At 42.3% G+C, this 21966-nt stretch overlaps 1 protein-coding gene across 1 annotated transcript in view; it reads left to right on the forward strand.

The window, feature by feature from the left end:
- The window catches only part of MMP20 (matrix metallopeptidase 20), a 38276-nt gene extending 17822 nt beyond the window's left edge, over positions 1-20454 (forward strand). The window contains exons 7-11 of the mRNA XM_090030157.1: positions 1147-1297; positions 6703-6839; positions 8295-8451; positions 13510-13613; positions 16305-20454. Of these exons, the coding sequence (XP_089886283.1) occupies positions 1147-1297; positions 6703-6839; positions 8295-8451; positions 13510-13613; positions 16305-16405 (650 nt within the window). The 3' untranslated portion in view covers positions 16406-20454. The remainder of the gene's footprint in view (positions 1-1146; positions 1298-6702; positions 6840-8294; positions 8452-13509; positions 13614-16304) is intronic.
- The last annotated feature ends 1512 nt before the right edge of the window (positions 20455-21966 follow it).

Consider the following 21966-nt stretch of genomic DNA (forward strand, 5'->3'; position numbering starts at 1 on the left):
CTGAACTAGCAAAAAATCACTGAATACACAATAACCTACAACTGGTGCATATTGAAATTTGATAAATCATATATTTTATGCTTAGGATGGTCAATAAATCATGTTTCTATCATCTTGTTGATGAAAAGCTTACCATGTAAATGTGGTAGAAGAATTTTCTTCTCCAATTATATCAGTTGGGATGGATTTCCTATGTAGTACACCAGGAGATTGCTACAAGGCTTCGTTTTTCTCCGGAGCAATAAAACCTGATGGGGCAGATGAGTAGCACCATATTTGATGCAGTTAATTTTCTATGACCCCCAAATTGTGAGCACAGGCAGGCTTCCCACTTTCTAATTGGGTGTCTTGCCAAGCCCTCATTTCTGTGGCTTAGAAATTGTCTTATATATATTTATGTTATTAAGCATCTTAGTGCATGTAGCTGCCCATATTAGAGACTCATTCAAATCCCTTAGCAATTCATATAACTTTGTATTTGTCATTGTAGTTTTCAAGCATATACATAAATAATCTGGGTGATTCCCAGAAACTTATGCAGACAATGCCACTGCTCCAAAGAGTTGCTATTCCAATACTGCACAAGTGAGGGTCATAAACAAGAGAGGAGTACATAAGATTTAAATAAGGAAAGGAAGCTAGGTTAGTGTGTTCTGCAAGTTCATGCCATGTATAGAAAACACTATGTCAAAAAGCACTGAGGCAAGTATTGAACAATCTCTGAATAATCACCTCAAGATAGAATACTGCATTGTTCCTATTATAAAGCAGATCACATTGATTATTTGTTCTGAGAATAAGATGAAATATTTTACAGGCAAACAAAGTATATTGTGGCTAGACAATAATGATGAGGTTTGCCACATTCGTTACTACTCTAAGTGGCTGCCATGCTATGAAAGCAAATGGAACTGCACCAGCAGATACCGGCACAGAAATTATTTCACCTCCTCAGTATAACTGCATGGAGTAGTGCTGTAGACGTTAGAGTTGTGCATGGTGGCTCCAGCAGACAGTGGAAGAAAAGTATCTCAAACATAAGCGAACAAACAAAATACATAAATACATCCAATGACCAGAAGCACTGAGCATATACAGAAATTTGCACCATCACAGTAAAAACTCTTGTTGTTGTTGTTATGTCAGGTCCTCGGAAATCTGGGGCAGAAGGGCCCAAGGCACCACAGAACCCTCCTACAAACCCATCAGGTCCATCAAACCCAGATCACTGTGATGCTACCTCATCATTTGATGCTGTCACAATGCTGGGGAAAGAACTTCTGTTCTTCAGAGACAGGCAAGGTTACATTCCCTGTGTCATCCTATGGTAACAGTATATTAGAATATGCTTTTTCTCCCTAGGAACCTAGACATGGGCTACTGAGTACCCTCAAAAATGCCTAACTCCCACCCAAGCTTTGATTCACACTGGAGCTGGAAGGGCTGAGGACTAAATCCTATTTTACTAAATCCAATTTCAAAACTGCAAGTTCTGGCACTTGCTCATTGTTTGCATTCTATTTCCACCTGTTATGGAATAGGATTCCCCAAGGATGTATCCCTTCTACAGGTAAAACGGAGGAGAAGAAGAAGGAGGAGGATTCTACCATCTTTTAGCCCAATAACCCTGTGACTCAGGCATTTAGCCAGGCAGTGGAAGACTTGGGTCCTAAGCCTCCCTCACCCAGAAGGAGTTGGACTCTACATCTCCTACTTCCAAGCAACATGCTTTTATTACCAGGCCATAGGCTAGCCATTGCCTGGTGCACCCTCAAGCCATCCTCTTGAAGCTAATCCCCAGGGAAAAGAAGGAATAGTTCTGTGACCAGGAAGAGAACAAGCTAGAGAGTGGTTGGCTCAGTGAGGGGGACACTGCCCTTGAAGAAAGGAAGCCCTGATTTGCACCCCCCATTTAAAGCCACAAGGCTTTCTGTACCTTGCATTTAATGTTTCTTGGCTAAAATGGTTATTCAGTGGTTGGATGGTTTCTTCCCCATTGACAGTAGAAGCCAGTGCCAGAACCCAGGGCCTTCTTCCTTCCAAGGTGGTGTCCATCTCATTGACTCAAACACCCTCTATCTTGCTAGCCTCCTGGTCCCTCCTATCTGTTAAGTGGTCCTTCTTCAAGAGAAGGGCTTGAGGGTGCTCTTGGCAATGGCCTGGTTATTAAAGGACCTTGTTAGCAAGGGGGAGAAACATGTTCTAGTGGGTGAGGGAGTCCTATAACCTGGGTCTCCTATTTCCTTGGCAAGTGCCTTAACCGTCTTCTCACTCTCACCAAAAGTGGTGTTACAATAACTGCAAAATTTAGCTCCTGGAATACCTCAGAATTACTGAAATCTGAGTTTCTCTGCTTTCAACTTTGATATATGTTAAACAAGCAATAGAAGATGTGTGCTCTGGCTGTGATAGAAATGAAAGATTTTTTTACCATCACGTGCTGAAATCCTGGCCTCACAGGCTAAATACAGACAGTCAAAAAGCCTGAGGCTGAATCAATTCAATCTTTGTAGGTTAGTCTAAGCCAGGGGCAGGCAATTATTTTGGGCGGAGGGCTGCTTGCTGAATTTTGGCAAGCCTTCAAGGGCTGCATGACAGGCAGCCAGGGGCAGATAAATATTAATTTTCTAAATTTTTTTAGTAGCCCCAAAGGCCAGATAGAATGGGAGTGGCCCCGGCCAGAAGCCAGGGAGTGCTAAAGCAGCCCTCCCTGCTGGCTGGGGCAGACACCTTGGGCTAAATCTAGCCAACCCACTCTTGGGAGGTTTGCAGGGGAGGTGCAAAACATCCTGGAATGCTGGGGGGCTGAGAGTTAACTTGGAGGGAATCTGGGACAGAAGTTCAATAAACTAATGTAACCTAAATCAATTAAGTCTGATACTACATCCATCCAGGTTTATCTTAAACTGGCCATTTTGAAAGCCATTTATGTGCACTGAACTTCTGTTGCGTTGCAGATTTGAACCGGTTTCCAATCACTTATACTGGTATATATGTACCTTCTGTTCCTAGCCACTAAAGCCATTAGCAAAATTACTATTAGACTTGGATTTAATCCAACATGGTGAGGTAACAGACTGGAAAATGCAAGTTGTAAGGAAAGAGTGGGCATCTCCCATTGTGCAAAATGTTCTACATGGCCACATTAGTAACCTCCATAACAGAAAAGTCTTCAAAAGCTTGTAAGGGTGGAAGCAAATACACACATTCCCTGGACAAGTTTCAGTCTGTGTTGATCACTGAGAGCTTAGTGATATTTTGGGAAATTTGGGCTGCAGATGGTATTTGGCTCTGTTTCCCTTCGAATTTACTATGGGCAACTAAAAGCTCTAATTTCCCTGAGGAGCACTTTACTTTTACTTTGGCCACCTGTATGGTGCAAGAGCAGAGGCCAGAGGTTCTTTACTGCTTTGAGGAATGTCACCTCCTTTTTTTTACTGCAAATATTCATGTCAAGTGGCCAAAAAGACACCTGTCTTTGGTGGCAAAAAAACAGATGGCATCCCCCTCAGTAGCAGCCCCTGTCCCATATGCTGCCATCTCTTCTCTGCCCTTCCTGCTGCCAGAGCTGGAGCTAGAGCTGCTACAAAGAAGCTACAGATGGAGTGGGGGCTGCAGGGAAGGAAGCTGAGGAGCCCCTACCTCCACTCTGCATCCCCACCCCACCCTTTTCTTAGGCTGCACTTGGGGCTTGTGCCACTTGTTGTTAGGATACTGCTGTAAACCCAAGCTCCAGCCATGTAAACTCCATGCTGTAAACCCCTGGCTCAGCCATGGCTCCCAGGGTGTTTAATTTCCTAGCGAGAGCTGGAAGCCTAGAAGTCCTGGAAGCCACGAGCCTCAGAAATCAGGACTGAGAGTCCCACATGCTTGGCAGAGAGCTTGGAAGCCCCGAGAACTACATGGTTTAGAGGTTCCTGGCTCTGTATCAGAGAGCATGGAAACACTAAGGTCCCATATAGGACAACCCATAAAGTAGGGCTAGCTCCCATGGTATCACAGACTATAGAAGGCCTATATTTTCACCTCTGGTTGATAAAACTGTCCAGTTGACAAAGCTGACTCAGGGTCATGTATTTCAAGCCCAGACTTCTCCGCAGACCATGGGGTGAGCTGTCATGAAACTAGGAAGGGGTCTGATAGATTGCTGCCTGTGTTTCGTAGGCACTTTGTAAAAATGAATGCATTTCAGCAAAATTCTTCTACTTCAGGTTTCACAACCTGTTTGATTAGAAAATTCCTAACCAGTGAGCGGGCATGGAAACCAAATGATCAGAAATTAACTGCATCCTTTACTGGTATTGTGCAGCATATGCCATATTTTTTTAGTTTTGTATTTATCTCAAAAAACATTGTTTTCATTTCAACTTCTCATAGAAAAAAATGGCAAATGCCTTTTATTCCACAAAATAATTTCCTTTTAAGAAGTTACTCTTTGTGACTGGTGAATCATAAGCACCAGCTGTACTAGTGAAAAGGGAAGCATGACCATGGCTCTTAATACCAGTTCAGTTTTTTCCACTGCAGATAATATGAAGTGCCTGAGAACAGGTACTGGGGTCACCCATGTTCATTTGAGGGCTACGATCAGCCCAAACCAAGTAGTTACAATTGGGACAGTCTGCTCTGCTGAGGACTCATGGATTGTGTAACTTTTTCACGCAAGTCAGACATACAGGTAGCATTTTAGCTGAGGAGAATTGAGGCCTGAGATTCTGGAATCTGATGCCTACATTTCTTGAGCTCCTTTTCAAATCCCAACTACAAACCTTAGTGTGATTACTTCCAGTGAGGATCAACAAGAAAACTTCCTTCTGCTTCCCCCACCCATCCTCTTTCCTGTATATTAATTTTGATATTGTTTTTTGTTTGGAGGACTTACAGAAGGCTTTAGAAGATTTTAGGAAAGAACTTGAGTAGACATTGCCTGCTTACACAACAGTTGCACCACCTTGCAGCTACACAGCTGGCGAACAGAAAGCCACAAAGCCACAAAGGAAGCGGGGAATAACTCAAGAAAATCTCTTGACAGTAGATGCTGCCTGTTTGAGAAAGCATAACACATCAATCCAAAGACTGAAAAACCAGTGGTCCAGAATTGCTTAGAAATAAAAATCCCCTATTTACATTCTTCCTGAAAAGAGTGCTAGATATATAATTTCCCAATAATGCATTACATTTTGAAAGACTAATTCCTGTTCTTTAGAGTAATCTACTTCCCCCCCCCATGTGAAATATTCCTTGTGATACAGGAAGACAGAGAAGTGGCTGTAGAGCATACAAAGTGGATTCTTTATGGAAACCACTGACATAAACACAACGCATCTACTCATGCACTTTACTGTGCATTAGACTAATTTAATGCACAGTTAAGCATTTCTGTCTACACATGCACTACAATTAGTGTGCAGTAGATTAATTTACTGTGATGTAGGATAGTCAGACACAGGTACTATCCTACACCACAGTTGAGCCAGGGTATATTCAGTCACATTAATTCTACATGTAGATGCACTCACTGACACTCTTTAAAGTACTTTTCTATCAGCCAAACTAAGGACTACATGAGAGCAAACCTCTTGTATGTGCCCCAGGAAAGCCATTAATATCACATCAAAATTAAGCATGTGCTTGTGTGTTTTGCTGGACCAAGATCCAACTGAATGCATTCTGTGATGTCTAAGGATACCATGCAGGCCCTTCCAAAGTCTTGGCCTAGAAATGCCAACAATGGAAGCTGTAGCACAGAGAGAACACTAGTGTCCTCCAACCCAGTTCAGAGTAAATCTTCACAACACTGGGCATGTCTACATGTGCCCCTTTAGTGCCATTGTTACTGCACTGTAACAGCCCATACTGCAGTTATTTTTAGCCCCTGTATTGCCATAGCAATGCACTATAACAGCGGTTCCAAAACTCTGTCAGTTTGTGCACCACTAATTTAAAATGATACACCCTTAAGTACCATCAGCAAATTTTTGTCATATAAAGTAATTATAATAAATCTGTTAATGTGTACCACTGACAGTTTGTCTGCATACTAATGGTGGTACCATGGGTGACTGGTGCCTCCTGACTCTGGAGGGGGCACCAGTGGCCAATTGCCGACCCTGGAAGCGCTGGTGGCAAAACTGAAAGTGCACCAGCTGGTGTTCCCCACCCCCTGGCCAGCAAGGGCCAATATCAGGGGGCTACCTTCCCCTCCATGCCCTCCCTACACGTTGCCTATGGGTGGTACACATACCACAGATTGGGAACCACTGCGCTATAACAAGGGAGCACGTTGCTATTGCAAAGTAGCAACAGCATCAAGGTTTTTGCCCACGGTTGCTACAGTGATGTTATATCATGTGTAGATGCATCCACTGTGATCAAAATGCTCATAGGTGATCTGGATAGTGTTTCCACTCTTCGGGAATTCTGATGGAGTTGTTCCAGCAGTAGGAACAGATTTCTAAGGCAATAGAAGCTAGAGAGTGACTTGATTACAAAAAACTACACAGTCCCAAACAAAATTTTAATTAATGTAACATCCCATATCTACCTAATGGAGAAGTAGGACTGATTTTTTTTTAAGGTGGAAAAGAACTACAGCTGGCTGGAAAACGCTACTGCATGCTTCTTGGTAAAGCAGGGCTATCTGCAATCGAAGCAATATTTCAAATGTTTCTTCTCCAACTTTTTCTTCTTTTTTACAAATAGGTTCTTCTGGAGGAGGCAGGCTCAGCTGACAACAAACGTCTGGCCAAACACTATCACTGGCTCCTTTCCTCAGCTTATGGGAAATGTGGATGCTGCTTATGAAGTTGCTGAGAGAGGAGTGGCTTATTTTTTTAAAGGTCAATCTTCCTTATGAATTTGGATAAGAAAGTTCAGGGAGGGAAAATCTCCCAACTTTCCAGCCTCTGGAAAGTTGAATGTGTTTCCTTTGATCACCAGCTACGTCAGACCTAAAGACAACAGTTTCTTCAGCTAAAGAGAGCTGCTGGAGGAAACTAAGAGACAGAGTGTATTGGTGCATGTTCGGTGCCACAATAGCAGTGCTACAATGCTAGTATGTGAGGAGCAGGCATGGTCAGTATAACACTGCAGTGGTATGTCTCAGCCTGGTTTTGTCTTGCAATATATAGACCTATCCTGTAATCTATTATGTCAAAGAACCATTAATAGCAGAGAAAGACCCATGTGTGTGAGTTATACTTAATAACTTTAAGGAGAAAGTAAGCAACATCCCACTTTTTCTGTGTCACAAGGTTTCGTATTTAACGTTTAGTTCTTAGCTAATTTACAGCAATACAGCAAAGTTTTCTTGATTCTGACTTGAATGGTTATATCTGAATTGCTTCAGCTTGCTATGAAGATAGGCAGAAGCAGCGCTCAGAATACCAGAATTACTCCTCAGTAGAAGAACGTTATCTAAAGGAGACTGGGTTTTTGGTTGTAGCTGGGTTGGTCCAAGGACATAGGCAGGCAAGGCTGTTTGAGTAGATGGGATATCTGTTATTAGCCCAACTGAGTTGAACTTTTTTCAAACTAAGTGGAACTTTTTCTCAACTATTCAGTTGGTCTAATAAAAGATATCACATCTACTCAAAGAAACTCATGATTTAAAGCCCAGCCCCCCAGATTACAAGACTATTTAATAGCTACAAATGCTAGAAGGGACAATTGGAACCCCCAGTCTCACATCCTGCTATAATGTAGGCCATTGTATTTCACCCATAATCCTTGCATCAACAAAGTTGAGCTAAAGTACCTCTTTTAGAAAGGACTGGAGTGTTGGTGTAGCTGTGATGCTCCAGGAACTGTGTAAGTGGCAAGAGTGTAGTGTGATATCTCTAATTCTCCCAACTGTATAGTTGGGCTAGATACTGAACAAGCTTTTATACATCAAGTGTCCTTCCTCTGGTCCTTCCTCAAGAGGACATCACAGAAAACGTCTGGCCAGCTTCCCCCTTCTCCTTTACAGTGAGATCCAGTCTGAGTGCTTCTGCTGACAACAGTAGTGACACTATGACAGAGAGAAAGACAATCTGTCAGGTAACCAAGTCCCAAGACAGTTAGGACCTCATAAGATACTATCCACATGTTAAGGTACACTTAAAGACTAACGAGCAGACAATAAAGGCATTAAAGTACTGATGTCATGTGGCCTACATGAGACATTCCCCAAATTGTGCTGTGCACCAGTTTTGTTAATTTAAGTGTGATTTTTTTTTCTACAGTTAAGATGGACAAATTGGATCTCAAGAATATTGCAGAGAAGCTGATAGTCCCTGTGTAATGTTTTGTAGGTCCTCATTATTGGGTAACTCAAGGATTTCAAATGCAGGGATCTCCTCGAACCATCTCAGACTTTGGGTTTTCAAGAAAAGTTCAGCACATTGATGCAGCTGTCCACCTAAAAGATGAAAAGAAGACACTCTTCTTTGTGGGAGATGACTATTACAGGTGAATTCTTTATTTTCAGTTATTTTAGAATTGAAACAATATTATTGTCCTGATAAATAAGATAAAGGGGATACAAATGAAAACACTTTAATCCTATTTATGTCAACAAGAACATTGAGGACATGGAGAAGTTAGGAAGGGTGCAGAGGCAAGTGACAAAACTAATAAAGGTCTTCAAAGGCAAGTCATACTGGGAGAGGCTAAAGTAAATAGGAATGTTCAGTTTGCGGAAAAGGTGCTTAAGAGAAAATAGGATAGCAGCCTTCAAATATCTGAAGAGTAAAGAAGACGGAAAGTACCTTTTCTCTTTTACCGCAAAGAGTAAGACATGGATCCATGGCTTAAATTTGCAGCAAAGTAGGTTTAGATTGGATGTTAGGAAAAAACTTCTGCACTGTTAGAGCAGTGAGGCAGTGGCCTAAGGAGGTTGTCAACTCTCTGTCATTGGCGGTTTTCAAGAAATGGTTTGGATAAGTATTGGTCAGGAATGAACCAGGAGGAGCTAACCTGTGTTCTTTATTGGATATTTCCCATGCTTGTGGGCTTTGCTAGTTACCGTATGGGGCCAGGAAGGAATTTTCCACCCCCCCTCCTTCTGCTGCTACATGTGCTCCTCAGAAGCATTGGGAGTTGGTTGCAGCCAAGCCCTGAGGATTGTGACTGGGATATGCCAGTGCTCCTGCTGGACCTTAAATCCAGAATTTTCTAGCTAGAGGGTCTGGTCCCTCCACTCAGTATCAGACTGACTATCATTTTGGAGTCAGGAAGAGATTTGACCTTGTGGTCAGATTGGTATGGCCTGTAGGGAGTTTTCCCTTCCTCTATAGCAGGCGACATGGCCCTCTCCCTTGGATATCAAGTGTATATTCAACAACCCCAATAGCAGCAGGACACTAGCCACCATTGTCTCCCTGCTTTAACTGTGGCATGTTAGGGTGTTATGTCTTGTGAGTGTGTCAGGGTTGAATGTGTAGCTCTGCTAATAGGTTAGTGTGATGGGATTGAACACCCTCCACCCCCAAGGGGCGGCCATAAAACCCTTTGGCCACATGGCTCCTGCCCTACTCTGGCTCCTAGGGTACCCTTCCTCTTTTCTCTCCTGCCATGCCTTTGTTGGAATACTTTGATTACAAAAAAGAAAGGCTGCCCCAGGGTCCCAAAGTGAGCCTTTGTTTTGACTGGCAAGTCCAGGATCCCGGATCCTGCTGCTTCCAATGTTGCCTTTATGTACACAGTGGACCCTCCTGGACCTATCCATGTTCCAGGACACCAGTTGCCTAAAAGGCTACTCATGGCCTCTGTCCACCCCTATAGATTATTTCATGGTGCTACATGGATAATTACTGTTATGCTAATATCTCCATTGGCATTTACAAGTTAGTGCTTGTTACTTGCTACTTTTTGGTACCATGTACAATAAAGAAAACCTTGTAGAAAATTTCAGTCAAGTATGTTCATTGCGCCAGTGCCATCAGGAATGTATTCTATTTATGAGTGAGAACTGTATATCTACATTGGTTGTCAAAATAAACATTAATACAGTTCAGCTTTCAGTTTTGAAAGTTTTTACCTCTTTTTGCCCTTTTTTTCCAAGTTGGCTGCTCAAAAAGCAAAGGAACATTTTAATAGATTGTATGAAGGGGCAAAAACAACAGAAACTGAAAACTACAAATTTTTATTTTTTTTCTTTTTCCTTCACAAAAATAGGAAATTTCTCCCAAAAATCTCCATGAAAATTTTCATATTCTAAAAAAAAATGTATCCAAAGAATTGCTTTTGACCAAAATAATCTTTTAGCAGATTTTCAGATAGCCTAATTTAAACTCAGTCCACACTATTCAAATAGAAAATAGAAAAGACAAAGAGTGGGTGTAATATTTATTTTCACAGCTGCCCAAACCAATAAGCAACCATATTGCTTCATTCCCAACAAGTCACAAGCACACCTGTGAAGGGGGTATTAAAGTGATTAGACGTTGTTGTGCTAAGGCATGTGTACTTTTCTTAAGTTCAAGGATTATGCAGTAAGTCAGGATTCAATTTTGGCAGATCATACAAATAAAAAGCAATTAGCAGTATTTTCCTAGATTATGTTTACAGACATTTTTCATAATGTCCGCATAATTGCAGATACAGGCAGACCTGGACAGGCTTGAGAGTTGGGTAGACCAGAACCAGCTGAATTTTAACACTTCCAAGTGTAAGGTGCACCATCTGGGTGTAAACAACCCTCAACATACATATGGGCTCGGTAGTGACATCTTGACTTGCACCACAGCTGAAAGGGGTAATGATTGACCATTGCATGAATATGAACCGTCAGTGCAAAGTGGTAGTCAGCAGGGCAAAAAACCCGCTGGCATGCATCAACTGATGCATCTCATGTAAAACTAAGGAAGTGATACTCCCGCTGTACTCAGCCCTGGTGAGACCTTAGAGTACTGAGTCCAGTTCTGGGTGCCTCACTTCAGTAAGGACATGGAAAAACTTAAGAGGGTCCAGAAAAGAGGCACCCATATGATCATGTACTTGCAAGGCAAACCATATGACGAAAGGCTGAGGGACCTTAGCCTCTTTAGCATAAAGACAAGAAGGTTGAGAGGCGACTTGATAGTGGCTTACCGCAATATCAGAGGAGTGAATCAGGAGTTCAGTGACCAACTGTTCACTAGGGCACCCCCGGGGAAGACCAGGACCAATGAAAACAAACTCCTGGAAGGCCGCTTCAGGCTTAATACCAGGAAAAACGCCTTCATATCAGGGTGACCAGACTGTGGAATAAACTCCCTCCAGAGGTGGTGCAGTCACCTACCATGGTGTTTTTCAAGAGACTGAACAGTCACCTCACTGGGGTCACCTAACCCCAGTTGTCTTCCTGCCTAGAGCAGGGGAGCTGGACCCAATGATCTGCAAGTTCCTTTCCAGCCCCTAACAATCTATGAATAAATGTAATCCTTTTATATAGTCCCTCTGCCACCTGGGTTCCCATGGAAGACACTGGTTAACAGTGGCATCTAAATGCTTATGTGTAACACCAGAACTGACTTTCCCTTTCACTGGGCACATCTACATGTGTCCCCAACTATGTAGCAAGCACAAAATAACTGCCCAGCTACTGTGCTGTAGTAGCGGCATCATCGTTAATGCCCATCAATGCTATGGTGATGTAGCAACAAGCTACATTGCCATAGCTCATTGCTATGGTGACATAGCATCTCGTGTAGACATGCCCACTGACGTGAGAATAATACATAGATCTGAGAGAAGTGGACTTGATATATAAATTTTTTACCAGTCCTTCAGTTGTCCTAAAACTACCCAGTAAGTCAGCAGTTAGGTTCTGTTCCCTCGAGTATTTGCTGTCCTGAATTTGGCCTTGCTAAAATAATTTGATCATTTGTTTATTCAACTTCTTTAAATCATTAATAGAAATGTAGCATCCCCTTAAATCATTTTGTCTTACTCATTTGTTTATTTATTAGATGTACATGCCATTCTCCCCAAAAGAAGCTCAAGGTGGCTTACAATAAAAAACAGATAAATTATAAAGGGGGTGTGTGTATGTGTAAGTGCATCTCTGTGTGTGTGAGATAGACAAGCTCCCCAGGCAATGCCCCAAAACGTGACCCTGAAGGCTGAAGGTCTGCCCAAATGTAAGGCCTTACAATGCTTCTAGAAGATGACCAGACTTAGGCTTTGATAGATAACAAGTAGAAGGGAGCTAAGAATTGACTGCTGAGAACAGCACATGAACTCAGTACAATGATAATACTTGCAGGATGTTGCTCTCAATTGACTTTAGGGATTGCAATGGAACAGAAGGGAGAAGGTGGGCTCTGGGGCTCCATGTGACCCCCATCCAGCCCCATGTGCTGGGATGAGGCACCATGCTGCTCTGCACTCTTGATCCAGCACAAAAGGACATGGTATCCAATACATGGATCTCTCCTGGGACTGGAAATACAGCAGCTGGGGAGTGGTACTACTGCTCTCCTGCTACCAAAGTTTCAGATCCAGCTCAGGAGTCCCCTTGGCTCAAAAACATGGAATCAAGGGCTGGACCTTGGCCCCAGGTCAAGTGTGGAGTGCCCCTCATTTATGAGTGTAATTGTACAGTCTTGTACACCCTGATCACTTATACCGAAGGCAATAGACAGGGACCACAGTACATCAGCAACACAATCCAGTGAGACTGAGTAGGCCTGATGCAATTGTATAAGGGAGAAATAAAGGTTCCTTTATGTGAACTTGGAGGCTGTGTTAGAGCTAGCTTTATCCCAGGGACTGAATGGAGTGCACTGAATACATCCCAAGTCACAGTTTTCTTCCTATGAAGATTTGGTAGGGAGTAAGCAGAGTTATGGCCCTATCTTTCTCCATGTCCTGTCCAACAGAGCTAGCCATATTATTGTCAGGGAGTAAGCAGGATCCAAGGAAGATCTGAAGCAGGTTCCCCCAAGTTCATGGCTATGATTAAAATGTACCATTTACCTCTCTATAGGCTTTACAGTGAAAGGTAACTGCCATTCCAGGGTGTTGGTTGTAGCTGTGCTGGTCTAAGGCAGTGGTTCCCAACCTTTTTTTGCTGTGACCCTAAAATGATCAACAGCAGGGCCTCCTGACTCAGTGCCGTGGGGGCTGCTAGGAGCAGAATGCAGCGGTGGCAGCAGCTTGGGGGCGAGGGAGCTGCCATTTCCCCCTTTGTGCATGGCAGCCCCACCCCACTCGCCCACTGCTCCTGGGCCACACACATGAGTGTGCATTTGTGTGTGTGTGCAGGCTCTTCATGACCCTACTGAGGACCACCCGTGACCCTGATTTGGGTCACGCCCTGAGGTTGGGAACCCATGGTCAAAGGACATAGGCAGACAAGGTTATTTGGGTATATGTGATATCTTTTAGATAGTTGGTCTAATAGAAAATATCACATTTACCCAAAGAACCTTGTCTGCCTACAATTCCAGGGACATTTTTAATCTTCAGAGAAGACACAGGTTATATTACTCTATTCATACAGTTGCCTTTATTGATGAACTGTGATATTCTCCTCTCCTAAAGTTATGATGAAGCAAAAATGAGGATGGAGAAAGATTATCCAAAGAGTGTTGATGAAGAGTTCACAGGAATCACAGGCAAAATAGATGCAGCAGTGGAAGTGAATGGTGAGTATTTATCTATAGATCCACTCACACACACAGAAAATGGACACAAGACTGTCAATCACTCCTCAGAGATCATTCTGGTACACGCCAGTGGGGGTAAAGAACATATGTCCAGATCTTCCACTGATCTAAAAGTGCACAACTTGAAGATACTCTGAAGATCCATTAAAGTATTGTATTAATTACAAAGCCTTGGATATGATATTCAGTTTAAATGAGCTTTTTCATTTAGTTTTTTTATATATTTTGAAATTCTTTAGTGTTCCCTCTTAAATTTTCTCTTAGAAAAATGTGGAAGTAAAAGAACTGTGACATCTTAGTTATCTTTATAATATCATGTATCTTTGTTAATTGAAGTAAAGCTAAATATTCTTTGAATGCAAATAAAAAAGAGGCTATTCAGACACAGAAGAAGTAAACTCTACAAATCAGAAGTGCAAGGAGTAGAATTCTAACCCAAAACACTATAATTTATGTTTGGCTTCATTGTTAGAGTAATTGCAATATGCACAAAGTAGCTGATCTATGTTGAAGACAACATCCTACTGCTGGTCATAGCAAATGGAATTTGATCCCAATTTAAAGGTCAGTGCTTTACAGTTAAAAGTCACAGGCTCAGTCCCAACAGTAAGGTTACACAGCAGTGACTGCAGCTTGTCTAGACAGAGATGAACTGGTTTTAAACTAGCTAAGGTACTAAGTGCATCCATGACAGCACAAACCTTAGTATGGGCTAACTATTACAATGTTTACTCAGCTTCTCAGGCAAGCTAGTTTGGTTATGTTGACATGGTCTGCAGGCACAACAGTGCTCAAATGTAAAACTGTCAAATTCCTGGCCCTTATACAAGTAACCCACTGGCAGCAGAAAATGAAATAATTTTTTATCAACATGTAATTTATTAATAGACATTTGCTCGTGTAAAGAGCTTGAAAGCAGCAAAGAACAACCAATACAATGACAAAACAAATATATAGCAACAACTATAAGGTACATCCAATAAGCTATTTATGCTAAGCACTACTAAGACGCTTATATGTCCATGTCCAGTCAAACAGACTCATATCTCATTATGCCTTCTAGGCCACAATCAATTGCTTCAGCACTGAGTCAATTGCTTGACTACTGAGTCATAGTAGATACTGTATCTACGAGTTATGTCTGCTGATGTTTCTTTCACAATGATTATTGTAAAACTCTTCCTAATAACAGAGACAAAATATACTGGTGGTTTTACTATAATGCCTTTTGGTGCAGTCCCATGCCAATATACCCAGTTAAGTTTAAACTATCTAGTTTTGGTACTGATAGTAGTTTAGCTGCACTGTAACCGCTTTAAAACCTGCCCAAGCAGTAGGATAAACTCTCAAGTGGTTGGCTCACTCTGAACAACATGCTGCTGGCTACTAGTTTAAAGCTGAGTCAGGTGTCCCACACTACACTGCAGCCACAGCAGGGACTGACATGTAGATGTACTCCATGCTCTGGCCTATTTTGTGCTCTGGCACATGAAAATATTCAGCCCTCCTGGGCTAGGGACAGACATACACAAAGCCTGAGCCTGACTTGATTCAATCTTTGCAAGTTAGTCTAACCTGGCTAGAATAAATCACTTTCTAACTGTACAGACATCCCAGGCATACACACATATGCCTGCAGTGGCTCAGGCTAGAAGCTGGGGTGGGGGCACTAGAGCAGCCCTCCCTTCCCTTCCACAATACTGGGCTGAGGGGGGCATGGCTAGACCCCAGAAGGATGCTCTGATTAGCCCATCAGGGAATTGGTAACACAGTGTTTATCACCCTTAACTCAGTGTTTATCAACCCATTAAGAAAATAACAGAGGGACATTACCAGCTACCTGTTGATTTTGCCGGTTGATTCTACCTGTTGACTCAGCACAGACCATAGCCAGCATGTGGTCTGCTAGCTAATACACAGACACCTCTCATCAAGGCAAGGGGAAGAGTGGAAGTCCTGCTTAGCAGGGAGTGGTGAGGAGGAGCGGAGGGAGAAACTTGCAGTCTCTGCCTGACCTGCAACCAGGGAGCAGAAGGGAGGGGCCAGCCCTGCTGTGGATCAAACAGCCCCACCCAGCCCAGAGCATATGCCAGGATGCTAGGGGAGTCTGGTTTATCTTAAACCAGTAAGAGGTCTGGGACAGCCATAGCATAAAGCGGTTTCAGCCAAATCAGTTAAGTCTGATACTACATTCAACCAGGTTTATCTCAAACCGGTTTCAGCCATTTTTAAACTGGTTTACGTGTACTAAACATCTGTTCTGTTACAGGTTTAAATCCATTTCTGATCACTTAAACCAGTTTATGTGTACTGTCTGTCCCTATCCTTCAGGGCCCAATCCTGGTGGATCTTCTGGACTTATAGAAATAACCAATAAAAACACTGCTTGATTTTGAGTCTGTCATTTTAGAAACCTCAAGGTCTAAAGATGCCATTAGTCACACATCAACATGTCACAGTGGCTGCTTTAAAAAAAAAGAGAATCCCCATAAATAGTTGGTTTTTAAGTGCTTCTGTAATCTCCTACTCATATACCCTGAAAGTCAAACAACTGTCAAAAAGTGAATTAAACAGCCTGATACACATCTATTAATACATGTACAGTATTGTATTACAAAAGAGAAGTTACAAAAAGTTAGTTTCTATAACCAATATTTCCTTTTTTTTAAGGATTCATTTACTTCTTTTCTGGCCCTAAAGCTTATAAATATGACAGAGAGAAGGAAGATGTGGTTAATATTGTGAAAGCCAGTTCCTGGATTGGTTGCTAAACAAACGCTGAGACAGATCACAAGTGAAGGTGGAAGAAACTGAATGTTTTCCAAGAAGAACTGAATGTTTCCCCTGAGAAGAACATTTTGCAGGGTGAATGTTATAGCTTAGCACAGAAAACTATTAAAATAAATACGTTACTACAGTATTGGAAAGTGTAGCAGTCTCATCTTAGAAAGTCCTGATCACATGAATTTTGTAAGTCTGTCCATAGATAGAATTAATTCTAAATTAAATTAAATAAGAAATCCTTTCTGACCAGCCTTTAGTGACCCATGTGAAATAAATTGTTCAATGGCCAGGTGCTCCAATGAGAGAACTACAACTGTAACTGATATGAACAGACTCCTCCTGCTGGTATCAGCAGAGACGCCCCTAAAAATGTGAAGGAAAAACTACAGTGCTTTGCTAGAAATGTCTCTACCATGTCAAATGAGACAGAAAGGTACAGGGAATGGCACTACTTATGTCTATGCTTTCGCACCTGTCATCAGCCCAGCTTTTATTAGTGGCAGAAGGGATGTCTGAACAAATTTGTTCATCCTACAGACTATATCTTATTTTGTGTTGCTTTGTGCAAGAGATTATTTACAGAAATGACACAACTATTCAGTTAGCAAGTGTAGGCTGGGGTACTGACGCACCTGATTGATAGCCCAGAGATCTCAAATTTGAAGCCACAGCAGAAGTGCTCATGGTACAGTCAGACCTGTCAGATTTCAACGAAATCTGTGAGTTCTGTGAAATACCTTGTTACAAGAATACAAAAAGGAAGAAAGTTAGCAAGAAGCAACCCTGGGAGATTTGTATATTGCATGAATATGAACAATAAACAATCATGATACAGTCTATAGATTTACAGCAGCAAATTCTGGAATTTCCTGCAGCCTACAATAGTTACCTAATTAAGCAAAAAAGGCTTGTTTAAACACTATGAGCATAAGATGACTCAACTTTCATTTCCCCCGCTACATGAAGCTGTCTGTTCACCACTAACAAAAGCATATTAAAAAGGACTGGAAGGGACATTAATACTTAGTTTGCTCCCCTGTGTCAACATAAACTCAAGTACACCTAAACCATGCCTGACAGTCTGCTGTTAAAAACTTCCTGTGATAGAGATTTGACAGCCTCTCCAGGTAGTCTACTCCCTTGCTGAACTAGCCTTATAGTTATAAAGTCTTTTGTGGTGTCTAACCTAAAATTTCCTTGTTGCAATTTAATTCCATTTCTTTTTGTCCTGTCTCCAGGAGACAGATGGAACATAGTTCCTCTTTGCAGTAACCCTTACATATTTGAAGACTAGGTGGTGAGAAGCTTCGGGTGCTGATTTGATTCGGCCTAATTTGGTGGCTGAATCTGCAAATCTGTATCAAATCAGGGGCTAATTAAAAGGTCTAAATCAATTTGAAGCTCTCCAAATCAATTTAGAAAGGATTTGGAGAGCTTCAGCAATTCGGGCAGTCCCTCCTCACAGCAGCAGGGAGCTGGATCTGGACTCCATGCTGGTAAGTAGGGGATAGAAGAGGGGGGCTGGAGGAAGGGGGAAGGGACCATTGGGGGACCCCTACCAGGCTCCATCCCCTGCCTGCTACCCCAGCTCCCCTGAGCATCCCCCAACAAAAAAACCCCAAACCCCACACTCACCAGCTGCTGCAGAGGCCTTGGATCTTCAAGGGGATTGTGGAAGAGCCCCCCCATGTAGCATGAGGGAGTGGGGGGCAGTAGGGATTGCACACACACACACCCTCCCACCAGGCAGGAGTCAATGAGTCCAGGGTTTTTTATTTGGTTGTTTTACAAAGGGCTGGGAGCTGGAGTGGGCAGGGCAGCCATGGGGCTGGGGTTGGAAGAATGGGCAAGGGTCAGGGGGGTCATGACAGAACTAGCCCACATGGTGTGCAGCAGTGAGGGGCAGGAACCAGTGAATGGGGGCTTTTTCTCCAAAGAGCCAGGAGCTGGGGCCAGGTGGGGCAGCCATTGAGAGGGGGCAAGGGATGGGACCAATTCGGAAATTCATCTGATTCGGCAGCAGCTGAATCTCTGAATCAGATTCAGCGGAATCGATTAGGGACACTGATTCAAATCACTGAATCGAATCACTGTCCCCCAAATCGGCCGAATCTGAATCCAAAGCAAATACTAGCCACTTCACACAGGCCTATTGAAGACGACTATCTGTGCTCAGTCTTCTCATTTCCAAACTAAAACCCAATTCATTCAATTTTTCCTCATAGGTCAAGTCTTCTAAACCTCTGATCATTTCATTTCCTCTCTTCTGAAATCTCTCCATCTGGTCCACATCTTTGTTGAAATATAGTGCCCAAACTTGAACTAAACACTCCAGTTGAGGCCTTACCAGTAGAAGAATTACTTTCTGTATCTTACTTACGTCACTCCTGTTTATACATCCCAGTGTGGTAGTTGCTTTTTCTTAATAGCATGACATTGTTCGTGTGCAGTTTGTGATATGTCCTTTTCTGCATAACTGCTGCCTGGCCAACCATTCACCATATATTTGTGAAGCTGACTGTAGTACTTTGAATTTCCTTTTGAATGGCATTCTATTTATTTCTGACCATTTCTCCAGATGCTCCTTTTTAAAATCTTATCCTGTCCCCTGAAGTACTATGAACCTGCTCCGGTCAGCAAAAGTTTTTTTCCAGTACATATATTGTGCAAGGCTGCCTACAGCTATACTAGGAAGACTCTTTTAGAAGTTCTGATGTTGGACCATGCTAATACAGGCAATCCTCAGACTTACGACACAATTGGTTCTTGAAAACTGCATCTTAAGTCGAAATGTTGTAACTTGGAACCAATTTTCTCATAAGAAACAATGTTATAAATGGGGGATTGGTTCCTGAATCAAGGCCTGATACCCTATTTCCACCAAAAATACCCCATAAATTTGTACTCAATCAATTATAGATAAATAATAGAGCTACATTAATGTATTTATATTGTAAATAGTAATCATATTGATTTGGAAGAACTTCTTTGAGTTGGCTTTCCTGGACTTTTTGAAAGGCTCTCGGTTGGACTTTTTGAAGAGTTATTGGCTGGAGTCTTCTCAGGAGTCTTGGCTGCAGGTTTCTCTGGAGACTTGTCTGCTTTCTTAAAGAAAGTGTCCAAGGAAGTTTGGACAAATGTTCTCCAGGGAGTTGAGCAACGCAGCGAACTTGTTCACTGGTGTGGCATCGTATCGGATCAAGTGTTGTAAGTCAAAACTGACATCATAAAGTTGAAACAGGGCATCAATTTATAAATGTTGTAAGTGCAAAACGTTGTAACTCAAAACATTGTAAGTCGAGGACTGCCTGTATTTGATTGTTGTAGGCCAATAATACTGTAGCAATTCTGGAAAACACTTATAGGCAGTTTTGAAAAACTCAGAGATGTCACCTGGCCTCTGCTCAGGCTACTTAAACTATAGAAGTGTCCTTTTTGGCTAACAGAGCAATCTAGAATCATTCTGGAACCTGCCTGTCTTCTCTGCCTCTCTGAGATGCGGCATATAATTTCATTCCCAGGTATCTGCAGTATATAAAATGAGCCCTTTAGTTTCTCATCCTACATTCTAGTGACTTTGTATGTGAACATTATAAACCAGAATTGTGCATACTGGTCCCAATTTCTGCATGCCGGGAGCAATTGAGTATTTATCAGTATATGCTTAGCTCTATAAATATATAATGGAAGCTGGTTTGGGGCCCATTTGAAAATACAGTCCCAAAATATCAGGTATGCTGATGAGCAGTTGTTCAATGCAATACTAAAATAAGTTACTAAATTTAGCAGACTTTATTGAGTAATCCTAAAAAGTCATACAAACAGATGAGGAAATTGATTAAGAGAATTTGAGAGACTTGCTCAAAGCCACAAAGGTATAAGAAATCATAATGATACATTACCACAGTACCCGCCAGCTGTGTAAATATTTATACATAAAGTATTTTATATAGAACTGACTGATGCAAGGAATAATTGTTCTTTCAGTTTTTTGCAAAATAAATGAGTGTGTTGTAATTTTCATTAAAACTAAGAAGTGTAAATTACTTGTTCTCTTTGGTTGATAGTCTGAATGATTTTTACTAAGGTGCATGCTAGACTAAAATTACTGGAAGTTAGAGAAAGAACATGCAGCTTCATACCTCCACTAGTTTGTCTGAGTCTGCCAACTTTTAGCATGCAGTAGGATGAATTCTGGTTCACCCACTAAATGTCAACTGCATAGCTGCCAGCAAACTTATATGGCCTAGAAGAACAGATTGATTTTTATTAGTAAATGTTTAAGATTGGGAATCCAAAAAAAAAGATGACAAACCCAGTAGGGAAATACAGATCACCCGAGCAAGGGACTAACAATAGAGGGATGGGGGTGAGGAGGGGAATGCAACTAGGTTACAGGAGATCCAGTGTTAGCCAACTAAGCCCAGGGGTGCAACGCTGAGAGAGAAAGGAGATAGATACACACAAACCCGTTACAATGGTCCACAATGGTGGAAGGAGTGGTTCGAGGGAAGTGTCTCAGTCCATATAGAGTCTCATCGCGGGGGTCCTCTTCGAGTAGAGTAGGGTCGTACATGCTTGAAGAATCCTCTCAAAGTGAAGGTCCATCTGGCGCGGCGGGGGGTGTGATTCAGGCAATCTACTTTTCCACAGAGCCATGCATCTCTCCTGTTTCAGTGGGCAGCACTTAGACAGCTCTGAAACAGATTGCTGTTTACCCAAGAGAGGCATGGATCCTTCAGTGGAAAATTTTAATCTCTGTCTGGTCAGAATACTACTTTCTCCTCACTGTCTGATGCATATGCATCTTAGCAGGCCTGTGACTATGAGGCCACATTTGCATTAACCTACCAAAGATGTTACTTCTCCTCCTAAAATAACATAGCTATTAGAGAACTCACCCAGGATAATGAGCACCGGGTTTTAGGCCCCCTTAGTCTCAGGACATTTGGACCCACACTTCTTATATCCCAGCTAAGTGTCCAAATCCCCAGAGTTATGGGGCAAGATTTTGAGTACCTTCCATCCCATGCCCCAACCCCAGAAGCTGGACTACTGGATGTCTAAGAGGGGAAGAGTCTTTGGGCTAAAAGGAAATAGAGGAAGAAGGGGTCCTACATGATGGTCCCTGTTTCTAAGAGTCTTGATGCATCTACATGAGACGCTACGGCACAGTAATAACAAGCTACTGCACCACAGCTTGTTACTACTATGCAGTAGCATTGTTAGGCACTAAACATGTGGTGACAATACTGAGCAGCAGCATCAGAAAAAAAATGTGCAGTGATGGTACTTGCTTCTTCAAGTCCTGAATGACTATGCAGTAACAACTGTGTAGTCTGCCACTCATGTAGACATGACCAGTGACTATTTAAGGCCAAAGGCATCACATACAATGGTACATTTCTGTAGATGTGCCACTAAAAATCATGGACTGCATTTCTAGAGATGTGCTGCTAGTCTGGACTCCATTTTAGCAACAGTGGACAGGATCTGGCCAAATGGATTTGCATCACTGCAAGTGAGAGGAGCCTCTGGCCTGCAGTGA

This window comes from Crocodylus siamensis, chromosome 1 (assembly GCF_052110815.1).
Source record: "Crocodylus siamensis isolate JL-2025a chromosome 1, ASM5211081v1, whole genome shotgun sequence".
NCBI classification, from domain to species: Eukaryota; Metazoa; Chordata; order Crocodylia; family Crocodylidae; genus Crocodylus; species Crocodylus siamensis.